Below are 27,325 nucleotides of genomic sequence, written 5' to 3'. Positions count from 1 at the left end.
CGAATGGAACAGCCCCAAGCCGCACAACACACCATTTCTCCTTCAACTGCTACAAATCGGCGAGAAACGGGCGGAAAAATCATTGAAACGTCATGATCACAAATCCAGACGTTGGTAGGCAACATGGCGCCCGTCAAGCACGTGACAGGCTCTCAGCCAATCCCAGTGAGTGTTGCAAAGATCGAAGGATGGCCAGACTCTCTATACACCGCGCTGGTTACACTACCCCCCTCCTTCGGGAAGCGCAGCTCCCTCACGCTTCTGGGCGCACGCGCTTCCGATGGCCTCACGGTCCCACCACCCCACTTCTGACACCAGTGTAGCGAATTGACCTTTCGCAAAGTCCCGCCCCCCTTAGTTACTGTTGCTATGCCCGTCAAGCATTTCAGAACTATCCAGGAAGTAGCCGGAAAACACCAAAACATGAAGGAAGAAATCAGCGCATTGTGTGGGTAAGAGTAACAGTAATAATACGTTAGCTGTATTAGCTATCAATAATAGCTAGTAGCAAGCTTAGCTTGGAGCAGAGAGGTGTTTTTGTTGATTTTGGATGGATTAAGCTGGCCATGGGGTCTGCTATACTGCGAAATCTATTGCCGACATTGTGCTTCTTGCGTTCTGGGTTTCGGGAAGGGAAAGAAAATTACACCCCCTCCAAACTTTTCAGATATCTAGTATGCGATTTGCAGATCCCATAGGCACACCGTTTCAGCATTTTGTTGTGTGTTTGAAACATTGACGGACCGTTGCTAAGGTAGAATTGGACAAGCACCGTTCTGGGGCGGTACTTTGCGAAAGGTCAATTCAGGGGGTAGCCGGTAATCCACCACAGCCGGGACGCGAACCCGGGCTGCCCGCACCACGGGCAACTGCGCTAGTGTTATCTGAAGTATGAATTCATGAATATTTGCAGCAGCAGGGAGAATTGCTTAATTTTTCATTTCATGTCACCTTTCCTTATCTAAAAATCCTTCTCTGATCACTGTTAAAATCCTCTACTGTTTATTGATTCGGGGAGTTGAGTCAAGCATTGAAGTTGGGCATTGAAGTCCATAAAGTCAGTTCTCAGCTGTTTTCTAGAGGAAAGCAATGAGCCCTCTCATATCTCTATATGCAGCAGAAAGAAGTCCTGCACTCTTCAATAAATCACATATCAAGCTTCAGAATCTACTCTGGCTGAGGAGAATTTGATTTTATGATGGCAATCATTTCTTGTTGCCGATGACTTATTAAATCAAGGTCTATGGACCCTTACAGTGCCTTATTGCCCCCCCAAATCCCCACCTCCCCTTGCGTCAAAGCTTTTTAGTTTACAGAAACTAAACCTTTACAAAATAAGCAGAGTTTGAACTCAGACAGAGTCATGGAGCTCCCTAGCCCCAATGTGTGTGTTAACAAACTGTTATGCTTATAAATCACCAGCCTCAATAACAAGAGACTGCAGAGAACATCCAAATTGATAGGGCTGGTTTATTTGTTTGGTCAAGGAACAAAGACACTTTGTCAAAAGTGTCTCAGAGGGCCACATGCTAGTTCAAATGTCACCCAGGGTGCCAACAAATTACATCAGAGCGGGCTATGCTTGTAGTTGTCTCTTCTTTCTTGTAAACCCATGATTCATAGTCGGCTCCATTTTTTTTGTCGGCGGAAACGCAGGTCAGGCCCAACTGGGACACCATTTGTCTTTGCTCTGAGAGCTGTTGTCATCACATTTTCACATTATATTGGTTACATCTTTTTCAGTGACAGCTGATCATACTTTCAAGAGGCAATGCTCATCTTTTAGTCTCAGAGGACAGTATGCATTGCTGGAACTCAATCACTACCCCTGCAATAACAGAGTACGTCTGACTTTGCAGACCATTACGTTCTCAGCAATATTGGTTTGTAAGAGATACAGAGACAATATGTCCAGGCTAATAAATCTAATAAAAATGAATGGCAAAATGCCCTCCGGATATTAACTTTTGAATATTTCACCCAACTTCCTTCAGACAACTTTAAAACAAGTACTATCTACCCCTTGAGGACTCGCCCATGCTCAGAGGACGTTCAAATGATTAATCAGCACTGTCTGAAGGACAGATACTTGTGTAATTTAAATTTCGTGTGACGATTGCTGTAGCAAATCAATTTCCATGTAGCCTTGGCCTTCCTGCACAGCTCCACATCAAAGCAGGTGTGTTGTGAAAAAGCAGACACTTAACGCAGAAGGGTGGTATCGAGCAGTTCTTGCATGCACCTTCTGTATGGGTAATCAGATACAGAAAGTGACAGACATAGAGAAATAGATGAATAAATGAAAGCCCCCACAAACCTGGATGCTAGGCAAGGGATGCTGATAACCAACTCAGATTAGGTTCTAGATTGGTGTTGGCTCCCGCCATGACTTGGAAGCGATATTTGCTGCTACTTTCCTCACCTCTCCACTGATATAGTGTCTATGTTGTTGTACTGTGTCATTGACACTTTAGCTCTGGCATCTACTATCGAGCACCAGGTGGGAATTGAAGATGAAATGTTCATTTTGAGTAGGTGAACACAGGCTTTCTGATAAACAGGACAGACAGCGAGAGAGAGAAAAAGGAGGGAGATTGTAGTACAATGGTAAAATCATTCCATCAGCCCAAGCCAAAATTCCTGGGTTAATATGGCTTTATCATATTCAAGACCATGAGGTGTGTGTGATGGTTATTACCTCTTCATGTTATCACTACATACTGATGCCCCACCAACATGGACTCCTGGTGCAGTCGAATCTTCAGACTCTTGGAAGGGTATTCATCAAACGAGCAATTTTTATGGCATTTTTGCCGCCGCAACATTCTTTCATTGCTATCTGAGCTGTGTTGGGCTTCTATATATGTCAGTTCTCTTTAGATTCACATTTGGACTGTACTTGACAAAACCCCCTAAGTCAGTGATTATGTCAGGTGACAAGAGTAGGAGACAGTATGTAGTTAATAATGGAAAATGAGCAGATGAAAAATAAAATATCAGGTGCTGACAATGTAAATTTTTGATTTCCAAGTTTATCTTGCATACAAGTTTTTTTTTGCAGTTGACTATTTCTTTTAATAATGGGCTATTTCTGTAATGTGCGCGAGACGAAAAAAACAAAAACGTATGGCCAGATATGTCTTGATGCATGCTCAATAATCCAGGTAAGGAAATCCCAGAAAGTTGAATTAGTTCATCTGGACACATTTAGTGGGAGAAATGTTTCATCACTCATCGAAGTGACTGTCAGTATCAACCGACTACAGGTATCACCACCATTATAAACAATACAGTTGCATAACGACCGAACCAACGATCGGTTTCATGTGCAAATCGACATGACCATTAACCAGAGTTACAATGGTAATGTGTACTATTCACAAAGGATTGGTTGCAATCACAGGTTGCAATCACAGCATTGTAAGATGGCAACAGATGTACTCTTAGCCCCCCCCCCCGGTTCAGGGATGTTTGTTCCCTCTTACCATAGATGACCTCTTTGACTCCCTGTTCCTGTAGATGGGTGTAGACTGCATGGGTCTGGCCTGGCCTGACGTGTCAGCTCTTATGTGTTGTGCCATCCTCTTGGCCAGCATCTCTTTGGTTTCCCCGATGTACAAGTCACGGCAATCCTGCTGGCACTTAACAACGTACACTGTATTTCTCTGTGTCGGGGGACCCGATCTTTGGGTTGGACCAATTTCTGGTGCAGCATATGGCCAGATAGTGATACAAAAGCAAATGAACCCAATATCCATCCATTCCATCCATTATTCAAACTGTTTATCCTGCTCTCAGGGTCGCGAGGATGCTGGGGCCCATCCCAGCAGTCGTTCGGCACCAGGTGGGGAGATACCCTGGAATGGCTGCCACGCCATCACAGGGCCTGAAACCAACATTTGATGGGTAAATTCTGAAGAAAATAATACATCCCTTGCATTGCTAACCTTTCTAACCAATCCTTTTCACCAACTCCATGTGTGTTTTTTTTTTTCATTTTAAAAACAAATTATTCCGCTGCTATCTTTCTTGGATGTTTGGAATAGAAAAGCAAGGACACTCAAACGTTCAGGAAACAGATTCGCCATAGCAGCTTGTCAGTAGGCAGGCGGAACGGGGCGGCTTAATTGAAGAGCCTGAAATAGAGACTCTCTATTAGGACTGAAGAGGCTCCCTGTACCACCGGCAGCCTATCAGGAACTATTATTTAGCGCTGTTCTCCCTATACCCTCCGGATACGGGTGAGAAGGACACAATTGTTAAATGGCACAAAAATGCTGCATAATCATGGAGCGGATTGGAGTTCTGTTGTGACAGCCACGTGCATTTATTGCCAAGGTCAAAGGTGACGTGAATAAATTCTTGGCAGTTTGTTGTCTTTGGGGCTCCGAGCACAACGACTATCATAGTGCTTCAGTTTGTGCTCTGAATTTTGCTCTTTACCACAAACACACGATCTGAGTACTAGAGCAGACATACTTTAAAGTCCTCCATTGCAAACATATACAACCGATATCATTACACACCCAGTTAAGGTGTTAATGCATTGGTATGCATTCCCCTGTCGGCCTCGACAACAAAAAAAAAGTACGGAAATTTTCATTTGTGTTGTCCGATACTGCTCTCTATCGACACGTATTGTGTATTACAAGAGGATGGACTGAACGTGATAACGTTGCGCTGTCAGTCACTTTCAGCCGGCTATGGCTACCAGACACCAAAACAAATCCTGGTCGAATCACACGCACAGGCCTCTATTGCAAGAGAAGCGTGTTCTCTTTGAAACAGCGAGTGGATAATTTCTCCGTAAAATTAATGGCGGGGGAAAAAAACGCAGGGCAAGTCGTTACCTGCACTATGACGGTGGGAAAGAAAGGATGATCAGTCTGAATTTGGTGGACATGCCAGTTTGTTAGATTGCAGAATGTCATGGCTGTGAAATACGTGCTAATTTGTACATTGTATACTGTTTAATTTGTGGGAGAGCTGCGAAACCCATGGCACCTGCTTCCATGTCTTTCCTATTATGGGTAACTCAGAATGTAAAAAAAAAACCGCCTCAATAACTTTCATTTTTTGCGGGGCCTTTTTAAAGTTGTGTTATTTGTTTTGTTCGTGTTCACCGTTGTAAAACCTCTCGTTTTGATATGGCCTCTCTCAAATTACTTTTTTTAAATACATTTTTGTATCGTTTTTCTGAGTACATTAAGATTTTAACTCGCTGTCTTGCGATCATGCCACCAGATGGCAGTGTGGTTACACACACACACACACACACACACACACACACACACACACACACACACACACACACACATATATATATATATATATATATATAATAACGATAGCTCACGTTTTCATTGCCTGCAAAGCATCTAAAGGGTTTCCTTTTTTCTTCTTCTTTTTTTTTGGAAGAGCGTTACTACCGCAAAAGTGACACTTGAAAATAACACTACCCCTTAGTCGCCACTATAAGATTAAATGTTAATTGGAATTACGGGAAGTTATTTTCAGCATTGATCATTTTAAAAGTTCTTCATCTATTTATCATTTCATTTCAATTGATTCGGTCTAGGCTTTCTGGAGGCATCTTCGCACCACCAGGGACTTTTTCAGTGGATTTTACAAAAAGTAGCTCACAACAAAGAGGTCCAACTGTATCAAAAAGAGTAGGCCGTCCTTTTTCCGGCCCTAGATCCCCGGAGCGGGCCTCTCATTGGTTCTTGCTCCAGGGTTGGCCTCAACTATTGGTTAGATTGCCTGTCAGCTGGAATGTGTGGCTGCCCAGTTGTTCTGCCGTGTCGGCTCTCAAAACGCAAATCAAGGGAAACTAATCTCTTGACAGGACGAGAAGTTCATGCTGGAGATTCTAAAGACTTCAGAGGGACATATGAAGGTAAGTCATCTTGTAAGAAACATTTCTTATACATGCAGTGTAAAAGTCAAACTATAGGATCTGCATAGTTTACGCACAGTTTCATCGTTCTTCACCATTTTCCTTTGGTCTAGGGAGAGAGAGAGAGAGAGAAAAAAAACCCAAAACGATGCGGAGTAGTCGAGGCTGCACGCCGAACAAAGATGTGTATGGAAATTATAAATTTGTCGTCAAAAGCTGAATTGACAGTGGTTTGCCTTTTGACAAAACATTGAAAACTGTTACTTGGCCCTTATTCACCATCTACGACGAGGGAGAAACTCTTCAAAGGCTGTTGTAGATCATGGATACTCTGAAGGGTTATTGTATGATTATTAACATCATTTACATCTTTTTGAAACCTTTTATCCCAAAGTGGTATTACGAGTCTAAGCTTCTACGTGTCGTAGATATTGTCTATGTTAAGTAGGAGGGGGGGGGCGACTTCAAAACTAATTAGCTGACAAAATCCAATTTAGTACCCAGAGACAACGCATCTGGTCAGCCATGCTGAATAGTGCTGGAAGGAAGTCCATCACACTGAGTTGAACCTGATCTCTGTGTAGCCTACTTGACCCCGTCAGTACGTCAGCCTGTGGGGCCAAAGAGATTTTAAAGCCTAGGACATGACCTCACGCTGATGTGACTCAATGACGGGCAAAGCAAGTGTTCTGACTCTTCACTAAATAGAAAATACGGCCAAGAGCGGGGTAACATCAGTTTTAATTTGGATATTGGACATTCAAGGGAATTTATGGGACCGTCTTCAAAGTGCAGTTTTTGTATTACAAAAAAAACCGTCAATAACTTCCAATTTAAATGTCCAACTCATACAAAACCAAGTGTGTTAAGAACTGCATGGCAGGTGGGTCAGTCTACGGCAATTACATTTTTTGAAAAAATTTTTTGTCGATTTTTTAAATAAATACTTATATTACAAAAAAAATCCAATAGCTTCCTGTATATAAGGCCTACTCTTACGAAACCAAGTGTGTTAGAAAGTGCACATCAGGAGGGACAGATAAGGGTTAGAAAAATCATAGCAATTCACCATCAAATATTTGTAAAATTTGATTTAAGAGTGCACTAACACCTTTGTTCAAGTGCATCATAGCTTTTTAATAGTGCTGTTATGCTTTTAAAATGAATAACATGAAGATGTTATTTACCCTTGTACCTTGGCAGTGTTTTGTTTATATTAACGATATGTAGAGAATCATAGCTAGATATTGTAGGATATCAGTTTCTAACACAATATGTACCCTCATTCACAGTGAGCCTTTTCCTATAGAAACAACACCTGAAGGTCCAAGTGAGATGCATTGGGCATTATACAATAATGCGAAATAGAGGCCCCCCCCTTTTTCCCCTCTCTTTTATATGGTGCGCACTGTGCCATTACATGATGAAAGAAAGATTAATGAGCAACAACTAATAAAGGTACAATGGAATATTAAGCATTTACTTTAAAGGCTGCGCAACGGCTAATGAGTATACAGTATCGAAGACCAAAGTGCATGACCAACTGGGGTTTAAAATAATCACGGATAAGGGGATTATGGACACAGAGCTTTTCGTCATCGGAAGCGTGGCCCAGAGAATGTGTGGGCATATTTGGACACCTCACGTTATGTGCACCTTTTAAGCTTGCCAAATGCACCTCTGAGATAATGTGACTTGATATTCGCGATATATGAAGGTTTTAAAAAGTATGGTGGAAGATTCAATTTTAGGCCCATCCAGGGTCAGATGTGCCGCTCCTAGCCCAACAAAGATTCTTCACACTGATTACAGCGGCCTATGAAATTAGCAGCAAGCCCATAAACAAAAACCAAGGTTGGTGTGTATGCTGTAGTTTAATTTGCATTCTACCCATGTGGTTAAGCCACAAACCATGCATACTGGTGAAGGCATAGAAAAAACCTCTCTATCTCTCTCTCTGAGACGAGGCTAGTGCACGGATTAGGTTAAATTTATTTTAGTCTGGAAAGAACATATGCAGAAGTTAGCAAATGTTGATCATATTCAACATCATCTTTCACCTCTGCATACAGTGTAGCTGTAATGAGGCTAAATGCACATAGTTTGTGCTTTTTTTTTTCTAATGAACAATGCATTTGTTGCATTTGTTGTATGCCATGAAGCTATTTAGATTGGGGCAACCCCATTGTTAGTGTCATTGAAGAAGTCTGGGTAAAAACATTGTACAGTAGCTGTCTGCTCAAATATGAAAAGCCCATAGCTCCCATCTCTCATTATGCAACCAGTGCCCCAAGACTGTGGCCCAACCCCTCCTGATGACTTCATGATGTGGAAAGTTGTGGTGACCACAGAGAGCTTAGTGCAGAGCATAGTTGTACTGAGTGAATGGTAGTTCAAGCAACAAGAAGCTACTGTAAGAGCATACCAGTAGCAACATTTTTTGGATATTTAGGCTTGATAGCATATATATTTCACTGAAGGTGAAATCAGTCAGAACGGTCTGGATCTGTGATCAGTCCCAAGTGAGCATCAACTGCACCATCTCCATCCCACAGGATTTAATCATTCCTATTTGAAGAAGGATGTTGAGCACTTTAAAACCAACAGCTGGGATCTTATTTCAAAGAACAGCTGCATGTGTTCACTTGGCTGCAGTGTGTTTGTGTGTTTGAGGTGTGGACACCACAGGGCTTGTTAGTAGACCCAACACAGCTGTGAGATTGGGGAGCAGTGACACTACAAAGAGACCACAGCGCACACGCGCATGCCGTACACACACACACACACACACACACACACACACACACACACACACACACACACACACACACACACACACACACACATTATTCTTGTACCTCTGTCTATGTTAGGACCCCTCATTGACAACATTCATTCCCCAGGCCTTAACCCTACCCTTAACTACCAGAACTACATGCCTAATCTTAACCCTTATCCTAACCTTCTAACTTTAACCTAATCTTAATTCTAATTTTAACCCTAGAACCAAATCCTAACCCTAAAACAGAACCTTAAATAAGTGAGGAACAGCCAAAATGTCCTCGCTTTGCAAAAATATACTCACTCTGATGGTTAAAGATTCAAATTGGTCCTCACATAGAAAGAAGTGCACACACACACACACACACACACACACACACACACACACACACACACACACACACACACACACACACACAAACTCTCACAAATCATATGTTTTGTGTGTGTGTGTGTGTGTGTGTATACATATTTATCTATCTATCTATATATATATATAAAATCCAGTGATTCAAGTAAATTCTTTATGAGACAGTACAAGCCTGTTTCATGCCATAAGTAATCATCAACTGTCAATAAAGAACTTTATTGACAGCTGATGATTACTTATGGCTGGATTATTTTGCTCCTTATTTGTTGAGCACTTTTCCAATCGTTGATTGTTTATTTTAGCAACAAGTTATATAAATATATGTATAGTGTAAGGGTTAAAATAAGGTATGTAGATCTGATGATTAAGGTTAGGGCATTTTTTTCCTCCCCCAGACAATTTCCTCAATGACTTGATTACTTTTATAAATAATTCTTCTCTGTTGGAATTTTTATTGCATTTCTAAACATTACCAATGTCTAATTGGCCTGTAGCAGATGTATCACATTTCTGCAATGTCTAAAAGCTTTTTTGGGGGGGCAGTTGGAGTGTATGGGACTTGCTTCCAGCCCTTAGTTAAAAGGGAGTACAGAATCTGTTTATAAAACGCTTTGTGGGTAGAAAAGTCATCCTCATCTCATTCCTGTAAATATGTTTTATTAGAAAATTGTATAATTTTCTAGCTCTATTAAGCGAGTATAATTTAAGAAGTCTGAATGTTTGAAACCACATTCAGCCTAGGTCTCACTGGTTCTGATTATGTTCATGAGGAAAGACGTCTTTTGAACCCGTGATCCATTAACTAGCTCAATCTTTTGCCCCAGCAGCCCAAGCTGAACATGGAGACTCTGAGCAAGCCAGAGCTGCTGACGCTCTTCAGCATTTTGGAGGGCGAGCTGGAGGCACGGGATCTGGTCATTGATGCCCTCAAGGTATGCATCCATGGAGCTTGTTGCAAATGATAGTACTGTCAGCACATGGACTGAAGGCTTGGCTGTGAAGTTGGACATCAGAATTTTTTGTAACTATATATGACATGTGATCAAATTTCTTGCAGTTGTTCCCCCTGTCTGAAAGTAATGAATGTACGCAATTTTCAGTATTTTGTAAATGTTCACCGTTTTGGTGATTTTCTAGAAAGGGGAAGAGTGTGCTATATTATCGATTAAAAAGTAGTCAAACTGCAAATGCATAACAGTATTTCTGTGTCTAACATGTATATGCTGTAATCGCAGCTAACAAGTGACATGTTATTGCATGGGAGCATGTGTAACAACCACGGATGCCAAGACTCACAAGCCCTTGGCTAATGGGTCTGACCCTTAAGTTGACTGGTTAGCGCAGTCGCCCGTGGTCCGGGCGACCTGGGTTCAATTCCCGGCTGCTCCCTGAATTCGCTACATTGGTGTCAGAAGTGGGATGATGAGACCGTGAGGCCCTTGGAAGTGCGTGCACCCAGAGGCATGAGGGAGATGATATGCTGAAGCATGGGGACACTCTTCCCGAAGGATGGGATAGTGTAACGACCACGGATGTGTACACTTGCTAGCCCTTGGACAATGGGTCAGACCCTTTAGTTGACTGGTTAGCGCAGTCGCCCGTGGTCCGGGCAACCCGAGTTCGATTTCCGGCTGCCCCCTGAATTCGCTACATTATTGCAGAGTCCAAAAGTTGGTTGGGATATGTCACTACAGTAACCAAAACGAATGCCTATGTATTAACCAGAGCAAGTTGTCATTCAGAGTTGAGACTGAATATCTCTTGTACATCTGTTCTTGTACATTTAGGGTGTGTAAGTTTTGACTTGGTCATATAAGTGAGCTTGGTTTGCTTATAGTAGACACACGAATGTTCATAAGGAAAGTGCAGATAAAGAAGTTAGGTGAGGTTTTTTAATATTTGCAACATAACGATTGTTGCAGTAATCCACCAATCAGTGCGTATCAACTGTTTCACTTCTGCTGATGTTGAGCTGCAACACTCCACGGAGAGCAATGGAGGGTATATGAGAATATGCTGTAGTCAATTTAAGTATCAAAATCTCAGTAGAATAGTTGCTCACACTTTTATTTGAAGGGGTTATTAAGACTGAAATGACACGGTCATAACCATGACTTGAACGTGAAGGAGTCTTTATGAATGTTTACGACTTGTGTCATTCGGTCAATTATGCCCCCCCCCTTTTTCTCCCCACTTGTACCTGTCCAATTACACCACTCTTTGGGGCCGTCCTGGTTGCTACTCCAACCCCTCTGCCGATCTGAGGAGGGCTGCAGACTACCAAATACCTTCTCTGATACATGTGGAGTTGCCAGCCGCTTCTTTTCGCCTGACAGTGAGGAGTTTCACCAGGGGGACGTAGCATGTGGGAGGATTATGCTATTGCCCCCCGCCCCCGGGCGCCCTAACTGACCAGAGGAGGTGCTAGTGCAGCGACCAGGACACATACCCACATCTGGCTTCCCACCTGCAGACACAGCCAATTGTGTCTGTAGGGACACCCAAACAAGCAACATGTCACACGGGGATTTGAACCGCCAATCCCCATGTTGGTAGGCAATGGAATAGACTGCTACGCTACCTGGATGCCACAGTTATGTAATTTTTAATGCTAACTTAACATTGTTTCAGATGTCTTAGTTGTAGCAACCCGAATGGGACTGAGCTGTTCAATTTGATATATTTCCCGTGTCTGTAGCTCGAAAACAGACATCTCAAATAACAGATCCTTTGCATTAAAAATGACATAATTGACCGAATGACACTTAATAACAACAGTCATAAACATTCATAAAGACTCCTTCATGTTCATGACAGGTGTCATGTCATAGTTATGACGGTGTCATGACAGTCTTATGCACACCCTTTCAAATAAAGGGTTACGGAATAGTTTTAATGTTGACAATCTATGTCAGCAAGTCACATGGAAGCAAGTCATTACCCTATGGTGTCTCACATTGACAGGATTAGCCAAATATTTCATATAAAGGATTGCCTCCAGCTATTTTCCCACACATCTCAACAGTGTGGTTTCTCACTAGTCCATGTCATCGTCATGCTTTCTGTAACTTTTTTGTACGGTTCTTTTCTGCATCCTGTGGGATTCGAGTACAGTAAATGTGTCCTATGACTAAGGCTATTTCGCTAACAGTGTGACACGATGCCAGTGAAGATAGTTGTGATGAGTGTGTCTGTGCTTTAAGGGATTCAAACATGTTGCATTCTACAATGTAAAGAAGTCACTCTGCAAACTACATTTACGTATTAGTGCGTACTCCCAACCTTACGTCCGTGTTTTGAGATTTTTTTTTGAGTTTTGCAGCGGTTTAGCTCTCATGGAAAGAGATTCGGTTTCCTAGTATAAAATACACAGTTTGAAAACAAGACAGCCAGCCAGCTAGCCAGTCGGCCAGAGAGCAGCAATCTGGTTTAAAAGGCCCTGCTGCTGAATGTTCTTGTGTTGTGTCTAGACCGCATTCCTACATCTCTCCTGGGATCTGGCCATCTAAGGCAAGAAGAGTTACAGCATGCCGGGCGCTTGATGACTCAATGTGAGGGAGACGAGGAGTGAACAAATAAACATTGGCCATAACTGGAGCTTGAGGGGAATATGGCTGTGCCGCTTTCACAGCTCTGGTCGGCAAACACTGTTAACCCATTCATTGCGATGAAATTGGATCAATGCCGCAGTGTTAACCATGATGTTGCTTTGGTTTAAAGGGCACAATCTCTGGCCTGCTGTTGGAGCTTTTTGATCTCTCCCAGCAGAATCGGGCATACTTATTTATAAAACTACTCGGGCTAGTGAGATGAACATGAAATGCCCAAGTGCAGTCTCGGAGAGATGATGCTTGAGCTATTGCTACGAACATATGAACCTGAATGTAATTGAATGTAATCCTTACCGCTAATGTAATGTTCTGGTTGAACGTAAACTTTAATGTGTCTTGTGGATTATAATAGAGACCCTTTACATATTGCATGGTGAAATGAGTATCTCATGGTTTTCAGCGTTAAGGAATTGGCTGCATGGAATTTCGGGTCTTCCCCTCTCTTGGAAGAAGAGTATAATTAGTAAGGCTCTTTCCTTTTTCAACTGTGCAATTGCATGTGAACTTAGTAAAAAGAGGTTCAGTCATGTTGCCTAAGGCGGTTCTTCTAATTATGTGTCACCGCCATGCAGAATGTCATGTGAGAGATGCTCAGTAAAGCCGCAAATCTCCTTGTCAAGAAATCCATGAAATAGCGTGTGTGTGTGCACGTATGTGTGTGTGTGTGTGTGTGTGCGGGATGGGGGGGTGTCTATATACTGATAAACTGTTCACTTCTTCACTTCTCCTTTCTTTGATTTGCTTAGCTTTACCTTGTTTAAATGTGCGAGACATGGGCACATTTTCAGTCTTCATTATCAAAGTTGTAGAAACGCAGCTTTCTCACCAGTGAGTTGCCAAGTATTGCAAAGTGTACAGGATGCAAGGTTAATGATGTGGTTTTCTGTAGCTTTTTATATTCAATTACGCACAACTATCAATGGTATTCTAACCATCCACTGCATTTTTCCCCTTGTGACTCACTTCTGCAGCTGCTCACTTCTCCTCACGCTGTGGCTTTGAAAAGGAAATCAGTCTCTGGCAAAGCTCATGTTTTGGCACACAAAGCCCCGCAGTCATCCAGTTATCCCTTCGCTTTAGAAGGGAGAGTCTTTACTTTTAGCTCAAAGGGTACAAAAAAATATGGAAATGAGCCTTTAATTAACAGTCAGCTTCACAGGGCCAGGTTAACCAAAGTTGCCAAATTAAAGTACCTCATACAGTTTTACTTTGTCTGTCCTATGTCAAAGGAGTAGTCGATTGCCTGGAATGAATAACAGTTTTTAGCTTAGTACCTTATATCACTCGTAGGAAAACAAAAATAGCCCTCCTTTCAGCATTGAGATGCAGCCAACAATTGGACTTATTCACAGAGGTTATGCTTGTTTGGATCTCTGTTGCTTGCAAAATTATCACACTCAAGTATTTCACCCAAAATGGCCTTCACTTAATCTAGTACCTTGCTGGGCCCCTAATTAGCGTGTTTGGCAGCCCTCCTGTGTTTTTATATCCCCAAAGCTCTGTGGAATATAAGGCAGGATTTAAGATCATCCAACCACAAGAGATTTATTGTTTATTTCTGCAGGATAATTCATTGGGTCTTGATTTTGTTTTTTTAGAAATACTGCTTGATTATTAATGATGGATGGTGCAAGCTTTTGTTTTATGTTCAGATGACTCTCAGTTTTCCATGTATTAGTCATCCTGAGATGCAGATTACATAGAAATGAGAGCAAAAAGTATACATCCGCCTTCTTTTATCAGACAGTTTAAGGTAATTTAAAAGTCTGGTGTTCGCTATTACTATGAGTTGTTATTAGTGCTGAACTATATACGATAGCAGACTTTCGAGTATGTATGCCTCTCAGCTGTGACCTGCTCTCCCCACACTGCACCACTGAATGAGAGACATCTGACAGCATAAAATAACCTGGGTTTGAACCCATGATACCCTGGCACATAATGTAAATGGCCCCCCACCCAGTCATAGGTTGAAGTCATGTCTTCATTCACAATCAATTGGTTCTGCATGCTGGCTGACAGACTAGCGAATTAATAGGGATAGGAGGATACTTCGGCTTGATAGTCCTTCCCAAACACACGCGTACACACACACACACACACATATGCAATGCATGTTAGTGTGTATGATACATGCACCATATGAAGAAGTGAGAGCTCAGGTAGAGTTGGCTGTTAAACATTAGTCACATCAGGAATGTGTTTCCTGTCATCCTCTTTTCACTCCTACCTTCTCTAAACCACTGGAGGATGATGGAGAAGCAGGGCAAACAGCCACCCTTTGTACTCTGTGTGTGTGTGTGTGTGTGTGTGTGTGTGTGTGTGTGTGTGTGTGTGTGTGTGTGTGTGTGTGTGTGTGTGTGTGTGTGTGTGTGTGTTAAATCCTTTCTTTCCCCCAGGGGAAACAAAAATGTATGGAAAGTGAGACAATGAATGAAATTCCACTGCAAACCTTTGAGTATTCCTTGGAACTTAGAAAGTTACTTGTCTCTCTCTTTGGATAAATTTTTGTATTTTATTTTCATATAATGGTTCCCCTGAAACCTCTCTCATACGAATGAGTAGTGTATCACCTCTTTTAAAAGAAAGTACATTTAGCAACACTTTCTTTTTTCCTTTGGTGCTACCTATGCAGGCAAGTTACAGCAATGACATGTTCCTGTTCATGAGCGATGTTGTTGTTAAGATCAAGAAAGTTTATCTGAGCTTAATCTTCAGTTTGAAGGGTGACACCAGAACAATCAGTCACTAACAGCAAAAAAGACTCAGGAATCAGGAACACTTTATTTGTCATTTCATTTCATGCACTTGCACACATGAAATGAAATGAAACATCGTTTCCCCCAGCCCATAGCAGTGCAGCACAGACAAAAACACATCCGAAAACTATAAGAACACATATGTACAAACTAACTCATACTATATCCAAACTAAACCCAAAAAAAAATCACTATCCAGGAGAACGAACTGCCGGTCTGCATGGGTTATTAGTTAGCTTAGCCTGCCCCACTTCCGTGTCCTGTCAAACTGGTGTTTCTTCTTCGTGCACAGCTCTGGGCAGGGCCATGGTCCTTGGGCTCACCAGACGCAGCAGACCAGGCTCCCCAGCCGATCCAATGCTAGCTCTCCCAACCAGACACCTTTGACATACCTCCCTGCACTCCACACAACAACACTAAAAACAGCGTCAAGGCTAGGCGAGGCCGCTGCCAGACCACCCTCGGTGTTGTCGGAACTGCCGGTCCACATGGACTAGCAGTTAGCTTAGCCTGCCCTACTTCTGCGTCCTGTCAGACCGCCCTCGTGTTTCCTCTTTGGGCGCAGCTCTGGGCAGGGCCGTAGTCCCTGGGCTCACAGGATGCAGCAGACCAAGCTCTCCAAGCCGATGCAGCGCCAGCGCTCCCAGCCATCAAATGGAGACAAACTTAGACGCAGATGTGGACAAAGACACTGCATGGACGGTACTGGGTGATGCTGCCACAAACGTGAATTTGCGCGGCCATCTTCCCACACCGGTACTGGGGGAGGCCACTGCAAACGTGAATTCGCACCGCCATCTTCCCACACCCTCAGGAAGATATGGGCTGGGCTCCCAATGGGTGCATCTACACGTGGAACCTACTGTATTTTGTCAGAATAACCATGTTGTTTGACCGTGCTAGGATTTTTCTAAATGTGACGAATAACAAAGTCCTTATCCTCATTTCCTATTATTATAGTTTGCTAATCTTATCATACTCTGTACTGTATAGTAGAGAGCTCCTGTGGATACTTATTTGCAATTGCAATTTCTCATAATACTTGATATAGCATTGCTGCATTGCTTCGCTTCTTTCATTCTACCTCTCATACACAGATTTTATTGACACCAATCTAATACTCGCACTAATTTTACATAGAAAATCTACTCTTTTTTTTTTTTCAATATGCAGGGAGCACCAAACTTCTGTCCATCTTTCTATCAATCTCGCTCCCTTTTAATAATCTCTGTTACAGTATATCATAATATGTGTGGGAGCTACCTTCTTGGTCAAATTCCCGGTATGTGCATTTGACATGCCAAAAGAAAATTGGTTTGTATTACTGACTACTCTATGTGTGGTCCTGATGTTGAAACTCATACTGCTGGAGCGTGAGAATAAGAAATATGCCCTATTCAATAGACCGCTTGCAGCACCATCACCCAGACTGTAAGTCGAGTGAGTGAGCGGTTGTCAGGCTCCAGACTACCCACAATCAAGAGGCATTTTTGAATTCTCTTGGGCGTCCTGTGCTTTTTCCTGTTTCTCCCTTGTATCCTGTTTGATCTGCCTGCACATCATCCTGAGCAGACCTGATCGAGTATGCTGTAGGATCCACCGTCTTACCCTCTTCCGAATTGCAAACCATGAGCCACGATTGCAGAGGGTGACTGACATCTACAACATGATACAGACTGCATTTTTTGTGTGTCTTTGAAGCCATCCATTCTAACTCCTGCCATTTTTTTTACATTTATTTCTGATTTTTCCCTTTTTCTCCCAATTTAGTGGCCAATCGATCCGTATTTTAGTTCAAGCGCCCACCCTTGTACTGCATGCGTTTGCCAACTGCATCTCTCCGGCCGGCAGTCCCGAAGGAGACGCCTCGCCACTTTCGTGACAAGGCGAGTCCAGGCTGAACCACTGCTTTTTCCGACACACACAGACGCATTCATGTGATGAACACAAGCCGACTCCGACCCCCTCCCGAAGACAGCGTTGCCAATTATTGCTGCTTCATCGAGTCCGGCCATAGTCGGCTCTGATGAGACCGGGGCGCGAACCCCAGTCCCCAGTGGGCAACTGCATCGATACAAAGCCGATGCTTAGACCGCTATACCACTGCGTACCCACTCCTGCCATTTTTTATAAGTTTAAGAGAATACAGTGAATGATTTATTCTTTTTTGATAAAACCAGTGTCTAGGGCTGGGCAGTTATTCAATATAATAATTTATTGTATTGTATTGGGATGAAATATCGGGGTGATGGTGGGGGGGGTATAAGCAGCATAGATAAAGATGAACATAGCCTGTATTGCTGTTGACTTTGCTGACTACATCCTACACTCCTTCTGGAATGCTCATCTTGGTATCAGTCATCAGGAGCTCTGCCTTTATCCCGCAGCAGAGGGATCCTGTCCTTTCTAATCTCTTGATCCTCTTTTGTTGAGACCTCAAGAAGACACATTGCCTGGTCTCCTGAAAACTCTCCCCCTGCTGTCCTTTTCACAGCAGGCCTGAAGGCAACTCCTGAACCTGAGGAGCTTTGATGATTTGTTCCCTGTCTTTAATTCAGTGGAGAAAAGTCCTAGCTCAGCCCAGGCCCCAGCAGCTGCCCTGCCAAAGAGGGACAGACAGACAATCAGACAGAGACCATCTGTTGTGTCCCGCTCCCAAAAGCACCCATTTTTTTTCCTTTTATTTTCCATCCTTGTCCTTATTAACTTCCCCTTTGCTTTTCTATCTGTCCATCTGTCTGTCTGTCTGACTGATTCCTTCCTTTATTTACGAGTCCACCATGGCTGATGTTGCTCTTGGCATGTTGAGTTCTTATGCAGCCTCTGATTTCCTGTTTAGAAAGCTGGAGGGGAAGGATTCTTGTAGCCCTGAGGAGATGCAAGTGATGGCAACATGGAGACAAAAAAACATGACAATCTGGTATAACAATTGTCACCGTGGCTGAATGTTAGTTTCATAGTTTTCAAAACGTGTTCATGAAGGCTCCTTTACTGGCCGAGTTAAACTAAAACCCTGCTGTAGAGAAGGAATGGAATAAAACATAAATCAGCTCGGCCTGTTCAGCCATGAGAATTTTGACTGAATAACCTGCAGACTGCTAACGTGCAGAGAAAATAACAGCTGTAACTATAGAAACCCCACCAAGTGAATAATGAATTTCATACTTTTACATATAAACTCCAGGTTAATGTTATCGACACCAAAGAAAGTTCACACACACTAGGAAGTTGTTTTGTTGGGATGCTCAGCAGTAAAACAGACAGAAGCAAACACAATTTTCTAACATTATCAACCAAAAAAAAAAAAGTATATGCATTCTGCAAAACCAAAGGTGATTGAAATACCCAAATACCACATAAGAAATACAGAAAAGGGCGTCCGGGTGGCATGGCGGTCTATTCCGTTGCCTACCAACATGGGAATCCCCGTGTTACCTTCGGCTTGGTCGGGCGTCCCTACAGACACAATTGGCCGTGTCTGCAGGTGGGAAGCCGGATGTGGGTATGTGTCCTGGTCGCTGCACTAGCGCCTCCTCTGATCGGTCGAGGCGCCTGTTCAGTTGGAATGGGAACTGGGGGGTATAGAGTGGTCCTCCCATGCACTACGTCCCCCTGGCGAAACTCCATACTGTCAGGTGAAAAGAAGTAGCTGGCGACTCCACGTGTACCAGAGAAGGCATGTGGTAGTCTATAGCCCTCTCCGGACCGGCAGAGGGGGTGGAGCAGCGACTGGGATGGCTCGGAAGAGTGGGCTAGTTGGCCAAATACAATTGGGGAGAAAAAGTGGGAAAAATCCAAAAAAGAAAATGAAAAAGAAAAGAAACACAGAAAAGGAATCCTGCATGGCTTTGGTAAGTGTTGTGAGGTGCTCAGTGGCATGTGGGGGCAAACCCAGTGGTAGTTATCTGAACAAAAAGCTTTGGATCAAATCACTGATGAATGCATCCACGCTGCAATGTGGTTTGATTTTAATCATTGCTAGATGCAGTAGCCACACAAAAATTACATACTTTATTTGCAAGGAGTTAAAGTATGATAGAGTGATAGTGTAGGTATCATTCTCCTCATTACAATGCTGGCTCCCTCAACAGACCATGTCTGTCTTCTGTTTTCCTTCCCATGTAGGCTCAACGTAAAGAACTGTACATCCAAGAGCGCTATGGAAGGTACAACCTCAGCGACCCCTTCCTGGCCCTTCAAAGAGACAGTGAGGCTGTTGGGGATAAGGACTCCGGGAGATCTTCATCTGCCTCCAACCCTCTGGTGGTTCTTAGGCTGGTGGTGGGCCACTGCAGGAGGATGCAAGAGAAGATGTTGGCCCAGCTGGCTGCAGCTGAGAGCAGGCATAGAAGGGTGGGTCTGTGTGTGTTTGTGTGTGTACAAGCGTTTCTTTAGCCAGGTCGGTCATAAGAAAGCAATCTGCGCTCCACAGTAGGCTTGCTGTGGTAAGCTGCCAAGTACAATAGCATGAAAATGGGGGGAAAAAATAATTATTATTTGGTATTACTATTCACCCTTCCATGTTTGCATGCCTGTGTTGGGAAGACACCACTAACATTGCTCACATTTAAAAGTGTCGAGAGACACAAAGGTTGAGGAAAAACAGGCAAACAATATCGAAGCAACACCACTGGTAATAACTCCACACTGTCAACACAGACCTTTGGCTGCTGACAAAATGAAAGCACATTATTGCTTTCGTGCCAGTGTTTGGCAACAAGGGGGAATGATTAAATGCTTAGAATAATGCACCTAACGTATTCAATGACAGTGTAAATAAGTTGGTTTCATTGTCTAGCCACATGATGCCAGCTGCTGGTATCAAATTATACCTAGGAATTAGTTTTAGTTTCAGGTTGTACTTTTTCTACCCTACCCAGGGCTGAAATTGTCTTAAATGCACAATTTGAAATCCAGTAATATTTTTTTTTAAATTTCAAATGCCAGTATGGATAAAATTTGTTGAATGAAGAATGACGTATCATTTGTTTTTTGTTTGTTTGTTTTGCCACATCAGCAACTGGGTGACATTCATTTCATCAATTGCATAGTTGCTGGTGACAAAGAACTTGATAAACTGAATTTGTTGTGCAGTTGTGCCACAGTTATGCGATAATTAGACACTTTTGATTTCAGTTGGCTCCCTTTTGAGCTTTAGATATGAGATGAACAGGAAGCACTTTAGCCATGGTGTTGGTGTGTCAGGATCAGAATCCAAGTCAGAATCTATTTTATTTGCAGAGCAAATGTTCACTTACCAGCGATTTGACTTGTTGAATTGCTCCGTGGGGAATTTTTACATTATATAATATATTAAATGTAATAATGATACGTATATACAGTATAGAATTGTTTTCCTCTGTTTTTGGATTCAATTTTCTATGTAGTGCGAGTTGAAAGATAATGTCATTGAAGTCTACGTTTTTAACAGTTAGTATGATTAATTTACAGTGGGAATTCTTACTGTGTATATAATAATTAGAATGACTGGTTTGCAAAAATTTGCTAAAGCATAAAGAAGTAATACCAATGGATATAAGTGGTAGCATTTAAAACATTTTTTTTAAAGAAAACACATGAGATGGTGGACTCTATGCGACAGAATAAAGTATGATAAGTCTACAGTTGCAGTAGCATTAAAACGCTAGTATTTTTATATTTACACTATAGTTTTCACATCAAGAATACTACACAACAGTAAAAGATAGTGACCTTTAGAATACAATCAACAGCATAATACAGAATGTTAGTTTGCTGTTAAGCTTAATTCATGTCAGCTGTCAGCGTTTTTGTCCAAAATACAGCGATCATATTGTTTCAAAATAACCCAGGATGCTCAGCTCACGCCTCACTGACACGCCTCTGGCGCCCCCATGTGTTTATTCTAGGTCATTGCAGATCTGGAGGAGGAGAAGAGGAGGCATGCTGAGGACACAGCTGAGGGAGATGACGTCACATACATTTTAGAGAAGGAGAGGGAGCGTTTACAGCAGCAGGTAGCCTATTATTAACAGAAGTGGATTGAACTGTGATATGTGGACATAATGTGCTTGATTAAGCAAACACAACTGAATGGTCATTTGACGGTGATTGATTGGCTGAGTTGGGTGAAGTATGGTTTAAAACGATGTGAAGTCAACTGTAAAAAAAAGAGTTAGAAATAGGAATAAAGTTAAACAAAGTAATTGTTTTTTTTTAGCAGCTTAGCTAATAAACCATAACGCGTGGGCTCAGGCCTGATCATCACGTCCTGGGTTCGAAACTGCTTACACAGTTTTTCCTTGTCTGTCTACACTGTCCTGTTAAATAAAGGCAAAAGCTGTAAAAATATTCCTGGAAAAAAAAGTGCTTATTCTCAACTCTCAACAAGTTTTATAATGGACGTTTTGTGTATTTCACCTCCTCGTTGGCAGCTGGAATTTGAGCGGAGCCAGGTGCGGCGTTTGGAGAAAGAACAGCGGCGGATAACTGACCAGCTGGAAGAGGAGCGGGCTCAGCATAAGCAACTTTCCTGTGCCCTGGCCAAAGAGTGTAAGTGGGCCAGTGCCAGGGCCCTGGAGGAGGGACACAGGCTGACAGAGCTTGGCCGCAAGCTAGAGAAGGTACTGCTGTTGTCACTGCTATCAAGTATGATGATGTCACTTATTCCATTGGTACGCTTTTCCTCAATCTACGTGTTACAAATGCTGTCATCATCAGTTGACTAGGTCAGATAGGATGAGCCAAAACCTATAGGATGAGCCAAAATCTCCGATCCAACTTTGTTGTTTGAGAGCATATGGGGCAAATGCTGTTGATGATAGCAATTGGGATAACTCTTTTCATACAGTCTATGTTGATTGTGCGGGGTTGCAGATGGTTTCACCAGTCTTGCTGATGCATGTTGCCGCTCTCAGACACAAACTGTGACTTTAGACTTGGCTGTGCTTACTTGGGAGCCCATAAGAAGAAGTAAGCTAAAGTCAGTAACAAGAGCTCGATGTTGGAGAATGTTTTTATTTTCTACATTGGTGATGTTTGATGACACAGGTGTGGTTTCGACCAGGTCCCCCAGTATAATATCTTACTGGCCATAAGGCTGCCTCAAATGCCCACTGTCCTAAGACAAAATCAGATCTATTGACCTACCATGCATTTGCTGTGTGGACAGGGCTTAACACTGTTTGTTAAAATGGCCTATCTAAAATGTCATTTGACTGTCCCACCTGATGATGATAAACAATCAGTGTAATGAATGTGATGAACAATCAAGATTAATTGTAATAGCAAAATAATTACAGAATAAGATAAGCCCAAGTGGCTACCAAGCCTCTCCGCCAAAACTGAAAAAAAGAATTTACATTAAAAAAAAATTTAAACATTATACCCAGTTAAGAAAAAAAAAAAGACATTGTGATGATTTAACACCAAATAAATCCATATTTGTGAACCAGGAGAAGGAAGCGTTCCAGGCTCTGAAAACTGAGTTGGAAGAGGAAAGGAGGAAAGCACTGCAGATGGAGGCGAGGGTGGAGGAGCAGTTGGCCGAGTTTGACACTGAGCGAGAGCAGCTCCGCTCCCGCCTGAAGAAGGAGGAGGCTCTCTGCTCCCAGCTACAACAGCAGGTACTTACTACGCGCTTTCATAGTTGTCGGTTAGTGCTGATTTCATTGATGGGGAAGCATGGCGAGAAAAATCAACTTTGTAAACAAAAACTACAAGGACATGTAGTGACATTTACATTTCCTCATTGTTTTTGTTTTTTCATCTGATTGTTGAGCAGCACAGTTTGGTATAGGTTTTGTACTCTGTTGTCATTCCATCATTTTTGAGAAGAAGTTGTTCAGTTAAAAAAGATGCATACCTCACTATCTACTGAGAGCAGTTCTCAGTCCAAAGTTTCAGAGGCAGGCACAACAACAACTCACTGATGTTGTCTGATTACTTTTACTCTTACCATATTATGATCGTTTATCCATTTTTGTATGGTGATATGAATTTAGTCAGTGTTTAAAAGTGATACTGGAGGCCTAATGGATGATATTTGGTATTTGCACAATGTGGTTGTTTCTCTGCTGTATGCTTTTTAGGACACTCCTTGAATAAAGAAATCCAGCAACTATTTTACAGAGTACAATCACATTTTCTAGTAGGAAATCCCTTTAGTATATCCTGTTTTATGCAATTGTTCTATTAGGTAGAGGAACTGACAAGAAACCTGGAGGCCAGTATGTCAGGAGGAAAACTGATGGGTGTGGACATGGCATCATCAGCAGCAGAAGATGGAGGAAAAAAGGAGGAGTGGGCCAAAAAGGTGCCCCTGGCAAAAATGAGAACAGAGACCATAAGGGTTGAGGACATTGAGGAGGAGGAAAATCTCATGGCTGACCAGCCGAAAGCTAACGGTCACTATTACCCCTTGCAGACCGATGGACACCAATCTGACTCTACCCTTGATGCAAAAGTGAGCATGGAGAATGGAAATGAAGATGTCGACGTTTTACATCCTGTCCCTCATTCCACCCAGGTGTCCTCCTCCTCCTCCAACAGTGCAAGCCCCTCTTCTCTCACCTCATCCCCCGGCTCCTCCCCTTTACTCCCCAAACGCTCTGGCCCTGGAAGCTACCAGTCCTCCTATCAGGCCGGCATCAACCAGCGCTTCCACGCTGCACGTCATAAGTTCCAGGGTACTGTGGATCCGGAGCCTCCGTCCCAGACCAGTCCGCCGCCTCCTCTCAGCTCCGCCAAGGACCCCGCCTCTCTTTCAGCAAGTCCCTCTGTGGAGGCCAGCCCAGTGAAGCAGCTAGCCCGTAGCACCGTCACCCAGGTCCTGTCTCGTTTTACCACCGCCCAGCAGAGTAACGGGGCCAAACTCCCTGCACCCAACAACTCGCCCTTTGGCACAGACTACCGCAATCTGGCAACCCCCTCATCTCCAGTCATCGGGAGGGCTCTTCCTCAGGGGGTTAGATCACCTACCATCCCCAGGGCAGATAGGGGTATCCCTCCACCCATCCCTCCCAAGAAGCCCGGTCTGGCCCAGGCCCCTGGCTCCCCGGCCCCAACGCCCAGGTCTGCTGGTCATTACCCGGACAGTTCGCTCTCGGGCAGCTGCGGCCTGACCTCCAGCCAGGAGGGAGTCAAGGAACTCGACATGGTGGTGTCTTCCAATTAATTAATTGGTTGATCAGCTAACTACCTAGCTGCTAGTCTTATCTATATGTCATCATTTTGATTCCAATATTGCCTACTTTCTTCCTATGCTTATATGAGCTGGGACTCCTTTTAGACACTGTTATGTGATTCTGATTATATTTATTTGATTTCTTTATTGAATCAGTTTTTTTTTTATTAAAGTATTTTCTGTTCGGTTTGGTTGTGGAGCCTGTACTTCTGAAACGTATGATTGCTTGTTTTTGTTTCATGTTGGGAATTTTTCAGAATGTGCCAATATGCTGGTCACACTGTCCTGTTATACTGACACCGGCCAAAAAAACAAAACAAAAAACAGAGGCCTATAGAAAACAGATAGTGCTGGGGTTTTTGTCTGATGGTGTCATATTTCCCTAACAGTAGAAATCAGTTAATCAACTGCACCAGTATTATTCTGTCTGTATTTAATCTTAATTAATACCTTTTTTTAGCAAAGAGTCCTGAGACCAAATAGATAAAAACAGCTATTGGAACCAAGTTACATTTTCATAATTCAGTCTGTACTCATAAATGTCGTTTGTAAGAATGTATAGTTTATTTTTAAAGAAAAAATTCAGCAATAAATGTATAATAGTTTGTATAAAGAATATAATCTAACTTTTGTACTTAATTTTTACTCATGTATTACCAGTGGGGTTGGCTAGATAAGTGAGACTTCATATTTATCATTTTTTTTTAGATTTAAGGCTAGATTACATTGACGTTATTGAGACAAAACATTAAGTCGGCTGTTGTTCCTTCTGGAAAACGGTAGTTATGATGAAGCTCATATAGGCTAACATTGAATCACTGTGCTACGCTGCTCAGGCTGAGTTCATCTGATGACCTGTATTTTTCTCACATGAGAAAGTGTGATTACACACTGCAGGTAGTTTCTTATTATGATAATTATCCTAACACAACTCCCATGGTTGTACTTTACTGTTTAGTAAATCTATTTCAGTATTATAATTTGCCGTTTGGCGTCTGAATCAATAAATTGGTTCCAGGAAATTGCTGTGGCTCTTTTTTTTTATTCATTATCTACAGGTGGCAATGTCAATATTGAATATAAATCTGTGCATCTATTGCAAGTGGGTGAAGTAGGTTTGAAGAGGGCGAGATGATCATGGTCACACAAAAATGTACCCGGCATACATACAGAGATACATATTTTATATATATGCTTCATATGTTAGATATATTTATATTTGACATAGCTTGTACTGTAATTTTGAGCTGTGCTATGTTTAATACTGTCTATTTGCTTTATTAATTTTTATATCTTGTTTGCTATATTCTATCAGACATTGTAATCCAGTTTCCATACAGATGATAAGCGGCTTGGATAATGGAATAGAATGGAATATTAAAAATCGCATTTAATCTAATTTTAATAAAACGTTAACATTTTCAGCTATCACCATTTGTCAGAACTGACACGTTTGCCCCCTGCAGCCCATCTTTCCTCCTCCGTCTCCCCCGTGCACCGGGCTCCTTTGACCTTTTCATGTTTATTTATCTGGATAAAGTATCAGACTCATACTTTTATACATACATCCAAAAATTTAACTGGCCAGCTTGTAATGAATGAAAGGTCACGTGTTTAACTTGACCTACTCACGGGTGTACGTGCAGTGCGTGTGACGTATACAGGAAGTTGGAGACGCGCATGTTATGAAGGTTGTAACTCGGATGAACGCTAGTAAAAGCTACACAGTTAAGAACCTACGAAGTCGGCTCGTTCTTGAATTATTCTTATGTCAGTAAGACAAGGCGTCTACGGACATTACATGGTGTCAGAATAGTCTGTGTATCTGAACACGAGCGGTCATGCCGAAGTTTAATCCGCCGAGTGAATTCAAGTTTGACTGCCCCGTTGAATGGCCGGAGTGGAGACAACGGTTTTCGCGCTTCAGGCTCGCGACAAAGCTGGATAAAGACGACGGGGAGATTCAAGTGAGTTCGCTGATTTATGCAATGGGCAGCGAGGCTGAAAAGATATTCAGCTCGTTTGACTTCGCGGCGGAGGGTGATAAAGTGGACTATGATATCGTACTGAAAAAGTTCGACGACTACTTTATTCCCCGCCGTAACATCATACATGAGAGGGCGTGCTTCTATCAACGTAGCCAGCAGCCAGGAGAGACAGCGGAGATGTACATCCGGACATTGTATGAGCTGTCTGAACACTGTGAGTTTGGGGACAAGAGGGATGAACATATCAGAGATCGTCTGGTAGTGGGCATAAAAGATAAGGGGCTCTCCCGTCAGTTCCAGCTCACAGCGGACCTTACTCTGGTGAAAGTCATTGAACAAGTGCGCCAGGCGGAGGCAATAACAAAGCAGCTCAGCCTCCAAGCTAACCAACCAGAGGCCCTGCTGGCTAACGTCAATGTTGTCCGATGGCGGGACGAACGCCAAAACAAAAAGGGCGGACAGCGTCATGGTGGCGGCAGTCCGGCAACAAACAAAGTAGATGAATGCGGGAGGTGCGGCAAGACGCAGCACACCGATGAGCGGAAGTGTCCTGCAACGAACAGTAAGTGCAACAAGTGTCATAAAAAGGGACATTGGGAGCGTGTATGTCACTCTAAAGCGGTGAGAGAAGTCACTGAAGAGGTTAAACAGCTGTACTTTCTGGGAGAAGTTGGCAAAGAGAGCAGTCAGGAAGATTGGACTGTTAGTTTAACAATAAGTGATGTACCAATAACCTTTAAAATTGACACGGGGG

The 27,325-nt window shown here is 42.7% G+C and overlaps 1 protein-coding gene across 1 annotated transcript; it reads left to right on the top strand.

The window, feature by feature from the left end:
* Nucleotides 1-5,833: 5,833 nt before the first annotated feature.
* Nucleotides 5,834-25,595, top strand: LOC130107885 (CTTNBP2 N-terminal-like protein). The gene is made up of 7 exons (XM_056274675.1): nt 5,834-5,899; nt 9,875-9,982; nt 19,546-19,773; nt 21,309-21,416; nt 21,834-22,022; nt 22,854-23,024; nt 23,597-25,595. The coding sequence occupies exons 1-7, from the start codon at nt 5,861-5,863 to the stop codon at nt 24,572-24,574; spliced, it is 1,821 nt and encodes a 606-aa protein (XP_056130650.1). The 5' UTR covers nt 5,834-5,860; the 3' UTR covers nt 24,575-25,595.
* The last annotated feature ends 1,730 nt before the right edge of the window (nt 25,596-27,325 follow it).

Source organism: Lampris incognitus, chromosome 2 (genome assembly GCF_029633865.1).
Source record: "Lampris incognitus isolate fLamInc1 chromosome 2, fLamInc1.hap2, whole genome shotgun sequence".
NCBI classification, from domain to species: Eukaryota; Metazoa; Chordata; class Actinopteri; order Lampriformes; family Lampridae; genus Lampris; species Lampris incognitus.
The sequence above is the reverse complement of the archived record's forward strand: the minus strand, read 5'-3'. Positions and strand labels throughout refer to the sequence as shown.